General features: G+C 35.1%; 1 protein-coding gene across 1 annotated transcript; it reads left to right on the top strand.

The window, feature by feature from the left end:
• The first annotated feature begins 3,568 nt into the window (after window positions 1-3,568).
• On the top strand, window positions 3,569-13,483 carry LOC18429438 (protein NRT1/ PTR FAMILY 2.13). The gene is made up of 4 exons (XM_006838724.4): window positions 3,569-3,826; window positions 3,936-4,153; window positions 6,493-7,037; window positions 12,413-13,483. Exons 1-4 carry the CDS (start codon window positions 3,676-3,678, stop codon window positions 13,317-13,319), a joined length of 1,821 nt encoding a protein of 606 aa, XP_006838787.2. The 5' UTR covers window positions 3,569-3,675; the 3' UTR covers window positions 13,320-13,483.
• Window positions 13,484-13,702: the final 219 nt, after the last annotated feature.

Below are 13,702 nucleotides of genomic sequence, written 5' to 3'. Positions count from 1 at the left end.
GTAAATTCCAAGTCTCCACTAAAGCTCGATATTTACAAGATGCGTATCTATCATTGCTAAAACTTTCAAAATTAGCTATAGAGAGAAAATCCTCTCTCCACAACTCCCGTTTTTTTTTTTTTTTGTTTGTTAGTTTGTTTTTGGAAGCATGTTGTATGAGCTTCTAAGTGGAGGTACACGTTGAAGATGTCTTATCAGCTTTCTTCTTGTGAATTTGGTTGAGTGGTATGGCAATTTTCCCTCTACGGACCTGAAAGAAAGAGAGTCGTAAAAGGGCTGCTTGCTTATTTTTTACGTGCTAACAAACAAACATCCACAATACATTGGGACGCCTTGCAATGTGCCGACTACCAAATGCGTGCAATGGTCCCATTGTCTCTCATCAATTTCACTTAAATAGTTCACACCTCTCACTCTTATATATATATATATATATATATAGGAGAAATGATGAGATTAGCTCACTAACTCATATGAACATATAAGCCTAACGTTTCAGATTGATTCTAGGTCGATCTAATAATCACAGATGTCTAGTAGCGTTTGAATTTTAGTTTTTTTTTCTACAAATCCAAATCACTTGAAATTTTAGGCGTGTTTTCATAAAAACTAGGTGAATCTTTGAAAAATATCAAAAAAATATTTTACATGAAATAAATTGACTAAAATACCCCTGAAATGATTCAAGAGGTATTTTGGTCATTATATTTTCTACGAATAATTTTTTTTATATTTTTATCAAGTGCGCCTTGATGAGAAGAACATACCCATACATATATATGAAAAATCTTGTACGCCCATGTGCATATCGCTACAGTAAATACCTAATGGCCCAGATTGAATCTAGGCCGATCTGACGGTCACAGTTGTCCGAGAGTGTTTTAATTTTAATTTATTTTTCTAGAATTCCGAATGATCTGAAATTTGGAGCGTACGTACATCTTAGTGAGGCGCACCTAATAAAAATATAAAAACAAGAATTTAGAAAAATGACCAAAATACCCTTGAAATTTTTCAGGGGTATTTTGGTCAATTTATTTCAAGTAAACTATTTTTTTTATATTTTACGTAGATTCGTCTATTTTTATGAATACATGCTCCAAATTTCAGATCATTCTGATTTGCAGAAAAAATGAAAGATAAAACACTACCGGACATCTGTGATCGTCAGATCGACCCATATTCGATCTGGGCCGTTTGGCATTTATTGAAGCTTTACATGAATCGATGTACCATAGCATATTATATATATATATATATATATATATATGTTTCTATAAGGTTGCAACCTTAAATAATCCAATTACGGCGCACCTCCAAAGTTTATCATAACATGTAATTTTGGTGTAAATCCTTTTTAGGATTATTTGAAACTCTATTTTTATACCTAATTATAAAATTTTAAACTCAAAAAATGGTTAAAATCAAGTAGATCTATAAACATATGAAAATCTTGAAAATAGACAGCCTAGATAATGTGCTGAAAATCTTGAAAATGGACGGTCTAGATAATGTGCTGAAAATCTTGAAAATGGATGGTCTAGATAATGTGCTGAAAATCTTGAAAATGGACGGTCTAGATAATATGCTGCAAGATGCACTATTTATGGGACTCAAAATCTTTTTTTATTATGCATTCATATATCTAAATGTTGAGATGATCAATTAGAGGGCTTTCTAACACTAAAACAACTTTTCCCGATGGATTTTTTAGGTGCATCTATAATTCTACATTTTAAGGTTACAACCTTATATAAACTTTTTCCATATATATATATATATATATATATATATATATATATATATAAAGTATAAAATGAGACCATTTATCTTTTATACAAGGTGGTCACATTAATCTTGACTATTGGATGTGAAATTAGGTGGCAATTATTCCGTTGACCAAACTCAAATTTCAAAATAAATTTTCTCAAACTCTGTGATACATCCAAGCTATCAATTTCACATCAAATGATTGTAAAGAATTGTAACCACCTTGTATCAAAGGTAAATGGTCTCATTGTATACAATCTCATATACATATATAGTGATCTAAAGCAATAGTTGTATCATAGTATAATGTAACCACACGTCTAGAAAAGCATGTTTGTGATATTTGTATGATCCAAAATTTTGCATACACACTCTCTTCATCTAAAAATCAATCTAAAAATAATAATAATAATTTACACCCTATATACGGTGAAAATGAGTCACCTCCAACAATGAATCTCGACCTTCCATTTGATGAATTTCAAGATCTAGACCTTTCTGAATTCAAAATCATTTTTTTTTTTAATATTGTTAATCTAATGATAATAAAGTTATTTAAAAAAAAATTGAAAAGGAAAAAAAAAAATCTAATGCCTAGATTTAATCATCTCACCAAAATAGACAGCCTACATTAATTGGGCTAAAAAATGCTTTCGAGGATACATTTTCAATTTTTTTTTTATTTATAATTGTTCACTAGAATGAAAAGAGTGTATATTTTAAAATTTGGATCAAACAAATAGCCTAACATGGTTTTTAAAGATTGTTTTATTAAGTAGATACTCATATTATAGAAATATCTATCATACGGCTCCTAATTACAAAAAATGTCTTTACAAAAAAAATTAATTGCAGAACAAAGATATATAAGTGTTAAAAAAATTGATTACATTAAGTAAAGACTCATGAATACCCTAACTTAACCCTATATAGATGTACATTGTATGGTGGTCCCGATAGCATCATTCTATTGAGATTCCGTGTCTCTTTTTCTTTGTCTACTTATAGTAGTCCAATTTCCACCTTCAGTAGTGCCTCTCTCTCTCATTTTGCATATAGAATTTTTCAAACACAATATTTTCCAGCCTGATCATCCAGTTTCCGAGGAATATCTAACTTCTGGTTGTCAAATAAGCACTCAATATCTCTATCTACATTTTATTTTTTCTTAAAAAAAATCTCTCTCTCTCTCCATCTTCACTAGAACTTTATTGAAGGTTCGTCACACTTCTAACTCTCCTATGTCCATAAAGTGGTCCATTATTTAAAATATAGTGGTCGATCATTTAAAAGATGTTGATTTGGTGTGTCTCTAGGAGGATGTATTTGGAATTTAGTTAGAATGACATCTCGTAGGTATGAAGCAGGATGGGCATGATGAATCCACATTCTCGATAGGAATGCATGAGAGGCATAGAAGGTCGCGCACAACATTCGTACCGTGTTTGCCTTTGGTTTAACTTGCTACTAATAAGTTGGTTGATTAAATAAAATAAAACATAGGGGGAGGAAAGGCCATCTATTTATTGTGCCTTCATTTTTTTGTTCCACTCGATTATGCCGCTCAGGGTGGATGCCATAAAAAGAGAGAGAGAGAGAAAGTAGCTGTGATAGCCCTCAGAGAGAGACCTGTCCATATCACGAAATGCCTGCCCTAGAGAGAGAGAGAGAGAGAGAGAGAGAGTGTGTCGTTATTACCCGAAATGTAGGGCTTATGGCCAAATGAACGAGGTCTGGCGTCTGGTCAAAACGTAAGCGTAGGCCTTTAAGAAGCTGTAGAGGCCAACTGTGAGAGAGAGAGAGAGAGAGGTTTCCTTGTAGTTAATTGCCTGAGTGCCAGGGATCCAGCTGAGTGCCTATTTAAACTGCATCCAATAACTCAGAGAGAGAGAGAGAGAGAGAGAGATGGAGAAGAATAGGGTTTTGTGTTGGATGTATAGCCCGAAATGCTTTCGCAACCCCTCTACAAAACCCCACAAAGAAAATGGCGACTTTGAGGAGAAAGAAACCTCTCAGAGAAAGCCTGGAGGATGGAAAACCATGCCGTACATCATAGGTAAAGCCAGAAGCAAAGCCTAGGCTCTTTAATTTTCTAATTTATAATACTTTATACTCAAAGTGACGTGAGATGTCTTGTTAATTATCGTGTGAGTGTGGTGGTGCAGGAAATGAGACGTTTGAGAAGTTAGCAACGCTTGGTTTGCTCGCGAATTTCATCGTATATTTGCAGACCAAGTATCATTTAGACCAGGTGTTTGCCGCAAATATCATCTATATATGGTCCGGAGTCTGTAACTTCCTCCCACTTGCAGGGGCATTTTTGTCCGATGCTTATTTGGGACGTTTCGGAACCTTGGCTTTCACGTCTGTGGCCTCCTTCATGGTAAAACACATACTCTCTCTCTCTCTCTCTCTCTATCATTTTCTCTCTCATGAAGGCAGTGAGAAGTAAGCGTAAAGGCCGTGTGTATAAGCATGGGTGCATGAGAGAGAATGGAAAAAGGCGATAGTGGCTTGAGTGGATGCTCTAAAAAAAATAAAAAAGTGGTGCTCAAAAGGCCCGATGGGCTCTGCAGAGCCGCCTTGTCCCTCCCTGGTGTGGTGTGTGAGCCAGAGAGTGGGGCCGGGCCTGTTTTGTCGCCTTTTCATAATGGAAGTGTTTTTTTACCACTGCCCAGCCTCTCAAAGAGTACTTCTATTCATTATTTGTAAACCAAACGATATTCTCGACTCTTCCTTTACTCCCTCAGGTAAAATCCCCACAAACCATTGGTTTTAAGCACCAAATTTTGAGGATATAACCTATTTTAATAGGTAAACTAACTTCAACAATTTTTTCTTTTCTTAATTGCACCTCTATGTACTTCGAAATGAATTATGGCTCAAGATAGAATAGAAACCACGAAAAAATCTAAATATTTGACAACTCAAATTGAAATTGTTTTTATTATTTTTTTGAGAATAATCATCTAATCATTCTATGAAATCTACCGAACTTTGAGATTAAAAAAAAACAAATTTCTCTCAAGTGGGTCATCTGACCTCTCTTTGAGCGTTTCACTTTTCTTTTCGTTTGGTAAAACTCACTCTAAACTTTTCTCTGTCAAGCATCAAAACCTTCGTCTTTATTTGCTCGACTTCCGTCAGCGTTATTTTGTTGTTTTCATTTATGGGCAAGAAATAGAAATATGTGATGAAATTAGACAAGGCAGTTTTTTTAGCATCACTCCTATAATGCATTCTGGTTGTCAGCTTTTTCCAGTGCTACACACCTTTGTGTTGGGGGCATCCTAAAATTGCCTGGAATGTAAATTAGTAGATAAAAAATTCCCATAAAAGAGAAAAGAGAACACTCAATAAAAAGGAAATAAGAATCCCATTTCGTAACCGGAATAAAGTCGAGCCATTTTTTTTTGCAAGTTCTACAATATGGGTAAGTAATAGTAACTAAAAGGGTTACTTATATCTCGTCAATTATTTACCGTTGTAGCTATTTTTTTTACTATTGAAAGCCATGATTATATGTATTTTTATGAGATTATTAAAGAAATAAAAAAATAAAAAATGTGGTTGCAACAATAAACAATAGCATATCTATCATAAGATGTAATTTTGGTATAAAAAATTCTTAAGATGGCCTGAGAATCCATTTTTATCTCTAATTATAATATTTTAAATTCTAAAAATAGTTCAAATCAAATAGATCTATAAAAACATGAAAATCTTAAAAATGGATAGTCTTGATAATGTGTTGCAAGAAACAATTTGCTTAAGAAAGGAGCTGGGGTTGTTGACACCACCCACTGATACCTTCGAAAAATCAAAACTCCCTAAATCTATATGAAAAAACGGGTAGAGCTTGTCTTCCCCACTTAATTAACCAACAAAAAGATGCATTATTTTTTAGACTAGATATCTTTTTTTTTTTTTTTCATTTACGTACTTGGATGATAAAGTAGTGGGTTTTCCAATGTTAAAACAGTCTTTTCCGAAGGGTTTGCCCTAAATCCTATTTAACAAAGTTGTAAATCTCCTAGCTTACTGTTTCAAACCCAAACACTACCGAGTTACACATTGTGAAAATAAAAACAAGGGAAATGCATAAAGGGAGATTGTTTAATGAATCAGGGGACCCATTTCTACATTTGTGTCCCATAAGGTATGAAGCATCCATCTTAAAGATGGATGTAAATTGGTGGTTCATCTAAACGCAGTTAGAAACTAACGGTCTAAATGTTTTCATCATAAAATTATTATTTTAAAATTTTAAAATTTATTTATTTATTCATATTCATGACCTCCATGTTAGAGTTTATATATCCTTAAAAATTGGGCCCTAAACTCCGTCTCAAAAATAATTTTTTTACGAGGGGACTCATTTCTACATTGACTCGTAAAAATTGTGTCCATATATAAAAATGCACCGAACTTCTAAACAATTCATAAGATTGCTCTTTTTCAGCTAATCCGACTTATGGTCACTAATCCAAGTTATAGTCATTTGTATTTTGAAGGATATTTTAAAATTAAATCAAAAGACTTTGGTAAAATTAAAATATTAAATAGTTGATGTTTTATGTATATTTTGATAAGAGTTCCTTGGAGATAAATCACATGAACACCTCACAGTGCACCACAATTAATACAGCACTGGTTCATTATGAGAAAAGATTGCGCTTCTTCATGGAAACTTCCATAACACCTCGCTCACTGTGTCGGCAGGGAATGGTGGTCATGACCCTAACCGCCGCGCTCCCTGGCCTCCGCCCACGACCTTGCTCCCGCGGAAGCACCTGTGAGCATCCAACAGCAGGGCAATTCTCCGTACTCTACGCTTCTCTCTTTCTCCTCGCAGTCGGGGCCGCCGGCATAAGGCCCTGCAGTCTCCCTTTCGGAGTCGACCAATTCGATCCCTCGACCCCAAAAGGAAGACAAGGAATAAACAGTTTCTTTAACTGGTATTACTTCTCCTTCACCTTCGCCATGATGATTGCCCTCACTCTGGTTGTGTACATACAGAGCAGTGTTAGTTGGGCTCTGGGGCTTGGGATACCTGCTTTTCTTATGTTTGGTGCGGTTGTGATGTTCTTTTTCGGGATGAAGGTTTATGTTTATGTGGAGCCAGAGGGCAGTGTTTTCAGCAGTGTTTGCCGTGTTTTTGTTGCGGCTTTCAGAAAGAGAAAGTTGAAGATGGAGGAAATGGTGGGATGTGTGATGTATGAACCGGAGCCCGTTGGAACCAAGCTGAAGCTTACCGATCAGTTCAGGTGCACTTTCTCTCTCTACAATCTCAGTTTTCTCTCTCTTATTTGGATTTTTGTCTCTCTTTACCCTTTATTTTATATTTAGCTCCCTTTAGCGAAAAGATTTTATACTCCTCAGGTAAAAATCTAATATAGGAGTAATTTTTAAGATCCTGGAGATGTAACCTCCTTGACTCATACACTAGTAAAAAAAAACTTTTTTGAATTCAACTCTTTATGCAATTATAATGTCTCAAGATTGAATGGAGACAGTCCAAGGGAAGATGTCAGAAACCCAAAATAAAATATGAAAAATAATCGTTTAGTGATTTTAGGTGGTTCCACAAAATTCCAGACTGCAAAAATGTTCCAAATAGGCATTTTGGTTGAGGGAGAGGGAGTAAACAGGAGCATAGTATATGTGCTCTTTGGTTTATTTGCTTTGGAAGGACAGACAGTAGGTATGGCAAGGGAAAATGTGTCTTTGGTTGGCAACATATACAGCTTTCCTTAGTATCCGTGGCCGTGGCTTCAACTTGAGGACAATGGCATGAATAGGCTTCGCACATTCTCCCTTTAACTTACCGTGTTGCCTTTCCACAAGTTATGACTCACACCCTTTTTGGCCCTCTTTTTACCCATAAATAGGGTTGACAATAGGCCGGGAGCCCGGCCAAGCTTGGCCCGGCCCTAAAATATGTACGGTATGGGCCACATACTGTGGCCTGAGGGCCGGGCTACGGCCAGTGTCATCTTAACCCTATTCTTTTTCCCCTGTTTTATCTTTAATTTTTTTTATTTTTTTTTTGCATGGCGTGATCCTGTAGGGACAAGGACATAGGGCTGGACCAGGGCAAGGGCCAAGACTGGCCCAGCCTGTTACCACCCTTGCTCATAAATGCATGTTTGTCTTTTGAGATTCATAAATTTCTCTCTTCCCCTCTATATCCTCAAGCTCCATGGCAGCGTGTCATTTTTGGGTTCCGTAAGAAGAATTGAGAAATTTTGGAAATTTTATAGGAAACTTCTATTTTATTTTGGCAAAAATAGTTTTATACATTTTATGTTTTACACTCAAGTTATATATTTTGAAATTCGCCGTCGTCATCATCATCATAGCATTTTTTCAACTAATTGGGTTCGGCTACAAGAATTTTGGTCTGCCATTTTGCTCTATTATGGGTCATACCTTCAGTGAGACCATAAATATAATTAAAATTTAATTTCGAATAAAAAATTATTAAAATACTCCCAAACAAAATGTGAATATGAAGGTTGGTTGTGTATTAGAAAGAAAGAGAGAGTGAGAGAAAGGTCATTTTCTTAAGGGAAAAGTTTATGTAGAGCTAAGCCTCTAAACAATCAAATTTGAGCGTACCTCCAAAATTTCATTAGAGGAGGTTGTTTTGATGCCTAAATATCTTCAAATCGATCATCTCGACATCGAGATGCATGGACATGAGAAAAAAATAGATTTCAAGTTTTAAAATAGTATATTTTGTAACACATTTTTGGGCTATCAATCTTTAAGATTTTCAAATTTTTATTGATATGTCGATCTACACTATTTTTGAAGCTTTAAATTTTATAAATAAATATAAAAATATATTTTAAGGCTATTATAAAGATTTTCAATATTGAAACCATATTTCTCGACGCTATTTGAAGGTAGGATCTAATTTGATTGTTTAGAGCCTAGGATCTATACAAACCAGACCCTTTTCTTAATGATATGGTGATTATTTTTTTGGGAAAAGTTTATATAGAGCCGAAGGCTCTAAACAATCAAATTTGAGCCTACCTCAAAAATTTTACTAGAAAAAGCTGTTTTGATGCCCAAATATCTTCAAATTGGTCATCTCAACATCAAGATGCATGGACATAGAAAAAAAAATAGATTTCAAGTTTTGAAAATAGTGTATTTGGTAACGCATTTTTCGACCATTGATCAAGAGAGTCACTCACCGTTTGATCTTAAATCTGACGTCTCAAAGTATTTTATTTTTAGTTTTTTTATACAAATTGTATGAATATGAAATTTGGTATGTGCCAGCTTCTCATTGGGGCACACCTAAAAAAAATATTAAAAATAAATTTTTGATAAAATATAATAATCAAAATACCTTTTAAAACTTTTAAAGGTATTTTTGTCATTCTATTTTATTGTAAATATTGTTTTTATATTTTTCACTAGTGCAAGTTCAATAGAGGATTGGACGTACAAAATTTGGTATCAAAATAATTTAAAAAAAAAATTAAAAATAAAATGATATAGAGATGTGACATTGTAATTGGGGTAATCTTAACCTTCTATTTAGAATGGACGGTTGGTTAAGGGGAAGTATATAAGTTATATGTTGTGGGAAAAACGTAGAAAGCTTGTCCTTCGATGATTGAATTCAAGTTTGATAGCTCGTTGAATTTTGTCGTTTTGAACTTTAGCAGTTGATCATTGAATTGAAGTTTGATGGTTTGTTGATTTTTGTCTTTTTGAACCCTAGCAGTTGAGGCCTTGAAAAATTAGCGACCAATCAAAGTGACCAAAAGTCTCTCTAAACATTTTTGTCCCGTTGCTAGACAAGACATATTAATTGTTTATTTGATATTGCAGGAAGAGATTTCCAGAGGACCGTTGACCTAGCGTTATAATCGGTCGATATTTTGGAACCTAGTATCTTTATATTCTATCTTTTTGAGATCTTTCTAATGCATTCACTATGTTTCAAAAGTTTAAATTTTGAATAGCTCAAAATATTAAAAAATTGATAAATTTTGGTGAAAGGCTAACTTACAAACTGCCCAATGGTTAATTGTTTTTATTTTTTTAATAATTTTTGTTTGTCGTAATCTAGAAATTGAATTTTCGAATTGTCGAAATACAATAACTTTTATGTGTTTTGGTCAGTTTGAAAGTCAGACTTTCAAATTGTCTGAATATATTACTTTTTTATTTCTTTTGTATTTTGGGATGACAACTTTCAAAAGCCCAGTTAAAACATGAAATAGCAAAGAGAATTTTATCACAATACATATGAGAGATTAACTATTTAACATTTTATCCATATAGTTTAACTAATTTAAAATACCTATCAAGATATAAATTACTATAAGTTAGAAATATACGAAATAATAAAATGGGATTGACTCTTATGAGACCATTTATCTTTATTAGAAGGTAAGCCACAATTACTCATAGTCATTAGAAGTCAGATTGGATGGTTTGGGGTATGCCGTGAAATTCAAATAAATTTTTTTTTGGAGTTTAAGTCTGGTCAAAAGGGGTTGTTACTTGGTATGACGGTAAAAGACTCGGGTAACCAGCACAAGAGTGCGCGTTCGAGTCCTGAGAGTGGCCACTTTGAGCATAAAAAGCGTAAGCTTAGGACCGTCTCCATCTCACCCCTCCCAGGACCCTGTGTATGTGGGACCAGCACCGGATTACGATCCTTTACTTTAAGTCTAATCAAAGTGATTGTGACATCATTATACAAAAGTAAATAGGTTTTTTATATCATTATCATCAGAGCCTTTTCCCAACTATTTGGGATCGGTTACACAAATCCTAGTCTGTCATTCTGCTCTATCAAGGTCCCAATATCTTTTCTCACTACTTCCAACTATATCCTTTTGAGTCTACACCTTGCCGTTTTTTAGGTTTCTTATTGAACCAACTCGCATCTCCTAATAATTGTTGCGTTAGGTCTATACTGCACATGTCTAACCCACCTAAGTCTACATTATCATATCTCATCACTTATGTCGTCCGCAAACAACATACACCATGGTACCTCATCTTGTAGTTGCATAGCTAAGTTGTCTATAACTAAAACAAAAAGGTATAGACTCATTGCTGACCCCTGATGGAGACCTATTGTCACTGAAAACTCATCCGTCTATCCATTACTTCTTCGCACACTGGTTAGTGCTCTGTGGTACATATCTCTCACCAAGTCGTTATCGTATCTAGAGACTTCTTTATTTTCCAATACCCACGATATTAAATATCGAGGTACTCTATTATAGGCTTTTTTAGGTCATGTGGAATTCTTTTCTTTTTACCCTCAATTTCTCAATTAATTGCCTAAGTAAGAAGGGTGCAGTTGGCATACGGAAGCATCAGTAACTATAGAGGTAAGGTGCACCTTCAAATTTTATCATGATATATAATTTTGATGTAAAATGTTCTTAGGATTATATCAAAATCTATTTTTATATCTAATTATAAAATTTTAAATTTCAAAAATAGTTAAAATCAAGTAGATCTATAAACATATGGAATATTGAAAATGGACGGTGTAGATAATATGTTGTAAAATGCACTATTTTTGAGCCGTAATTTTTTTTTTTTTTTTTCATGGTCATACATCTCGATGTCGAGATGATCAATCAAAGCGTTTTTCAACATTAAAACTACCTTTTCCGATGGATTATTGAGGTGCATCCGTAGTTCTACATTATGAAGTTGCATCCTCATATGAACTATTTCCAAGTAAGAAATAGCGTCAATTGTTGACCTCCCTTGCATAAAACTAAATTGGTTTTTTTATATGCTCGTTTCATGCCTTAGTCATTACTCAATTACTCTCTCTCATAACTTCATATCATAGCTCATAAGTTTGATCCATTGATAGTTCGCACATTTTTGTGTGTCTCTTTTATTCTTGTAAATAGCTACCACAATATTTTTTCTCCATTCATCGGGAATTTTCTTTGTTATCAGCACCTTGTTAAATAGCTTGGTCAGCCAAGCCCAAGTAAGCAGGGTGAAGACCTTAAACTTTTTCTTAACTCGTCCCATGCGTGGGTAATGGAAAAGGGTTGTGTTAGATAGGAAGCCAACATAAAATTTTGCCAAAACTTTCTAAACTACATCTTTGTATACTTTTTCATAATAAACTGCCCACCTTTCATAAGTAGTTTGAAAAAAATAAAAATAAAAAAGTAAAATCTCAATCTTATATGTCTCAAAATATAGACCATAACATAATATTACATTTTTCTTGGCACGAAAATTTCTTGACTTCATGGTCAATGGATAAAATACAATAAGATTGCAAAATCCATGCTGCCGTTTGAACATTAGGCCACATTGAATTCTAAGCTAATATACAAAATTTGTATAAATCCACATAATTTTTTGTTATCTTTGGTAGTGATCAATTGAAGTGTTCCCGCTAAATTGATATAAAATAAATTCAAGTTTAACAACCCTATAAATTAAAATTGAAATAAAAATGTTGTCATTTGAATATCAATAACCCAATTACAGTATCCCCCAATTCTAATTAACTTTTGGTTTTGGGAGCCAAATTTGTTATTAGATTTTCATCGAATCCTCATTTTCTGTCACTTTTATATGAAGTTCTAGTTGCATAACTGGTTTTCTTGCATTTGTCTAGATTCCTCTCGAAGGCCGCAATAATTACAGATGCCGATGAACTGAACCCGGACGGCTCACCTGTCGATCCATGGCGCCTCTGTCCGGTTCAACAAGTAGAGGAGGCCAAGTGCTTACTGCGAGTTGCCCCTGTATGGGCCTCTGGTGTAATATGCTTCACTGCAGTGGTCCAAATGGGCACTTTCTCAATCAACCAGGCAACGAAGATGGACCGGCACATTGGTCCCAATTTTAAAATTCCACCCGGTTCACTTACTGTGTTTGCTATGCTGACCCTCACCTTCTGGATCCCGATTTATGACAGAGTAATTGTTCCCGCCCTCCGGCCCATCACAATGAAAGAAACCGGCATTACTCTTCTCCAGCGTATGGGAATTGGCCTCTTCATATCAATCATATCTATGCTGGCAGCTGCTATTGTTGAGTCTCATCGCCGTAGCTCGGCCTTGACACATCCCTTGCCTGACGGACTTGCTGCCATGTCGGCTCTGTGGCTCGTGCCTCAGTTTGTTCTGAGTGGCCTTGCAGAGGCCTTCAATGCGATCGGTCAGATAGAGTTCTACTACAGGGAGTTTCCTGAGAACATGAGGAGCTTAGCAGGTTCCCTGTTCTTTTGCACCATGGCTTTTGCCAACTTCTTGAGCAGTTTTATAGTGAACATTATTCACAGGTACACAGGAAAGAATGGCCATCCGAACTGGTTGGAAAACAACCTAAACCTCGGTAGGCTCGACCTCTTCTACTATTTTATCGCGGGAATGGGTGTGGTGAACTTGGTGTATTTCATGGTATGCGCGAAGTGGTACCGGTACAAAGATACGGTCACGAATTGGGACGAGGAGGTGAAATCAAAGGCTGATATTGAATCCAAACCATATCAGCTTGAAGCACTCGACTCCAAGGCTTAGTTTGGTGAAAGTCTAGATTTCACCATACCTAATCACAGCAAATTTGAAAAGGAGGTGGATCCTCACCTATCTACCCTTGGGGTATAGTAGATAAAAGGATTTTGAACGGTGTTTCAAGGCAAATATAAATTAGTGTAAGATAATTGGAAGGCTTTCTTCAGTAATTCATGTGCCTACGTAAGAACATCTTTTTCTCACCATAATGACAAACACAAGAAAAGAAGTAAGAAAAATGCACAATAACCAACAAAGACCATTTACTTTTCGTTGAACTAGAACAAAATTATTTCTATTATTCGAAGAGAAATCGGCCGATGAAGATCCGCCATTGATGGGCTCAGTGGCCAAATAAAAATTCGTGAACTATATGGCACACCCCACTG

The sequence above is a fragment of the Amborella trichopoda genome, chromosome 3 (genome assembly GCF_054954075.1).
Source record: "Amborella trichopoda isolate Santa Cruz 75 chromosome 3, AtrichopodaSantaCruz75HAP2 v2.0, whole genome shotgun sequence".
Taxonomy (NCBI): domain Eukaryota; kingdom Viridiplantae; phylum Streptophyta; class Magnoliopsida; order Amborellales; family Amborellaceae; genus Amborella; species Amborella trichopoda.
Note: the sequence above shows the minus strand (reverse complement) of the source record. Positions and strands in the feature narration are given on the sequence as shown.

Coding starts and splice junctions, on each gene's coding strand:
- LOC18429438 (XM_006838724.4), top strand. CDS start 3,676: ATGGAGAAGAATAGGGTTTTGTGTTGGATGTATAGCCCGAAATGCTTT. Junction 4,154..6,492: donor CGTCTGTGGCCTCCTTCATG/GTAAAACACATA, acceptor CTGTGTCGGCAG/GGAATGGTGGTCATGACCCT. Junction 7,038..12,412: donor AAGCTTACCGATCAGTTCAG/GTGCACTTTCTC, acceptor GCATTTGTCTAG/ATTCCTCTCGAAGGCCGCAA.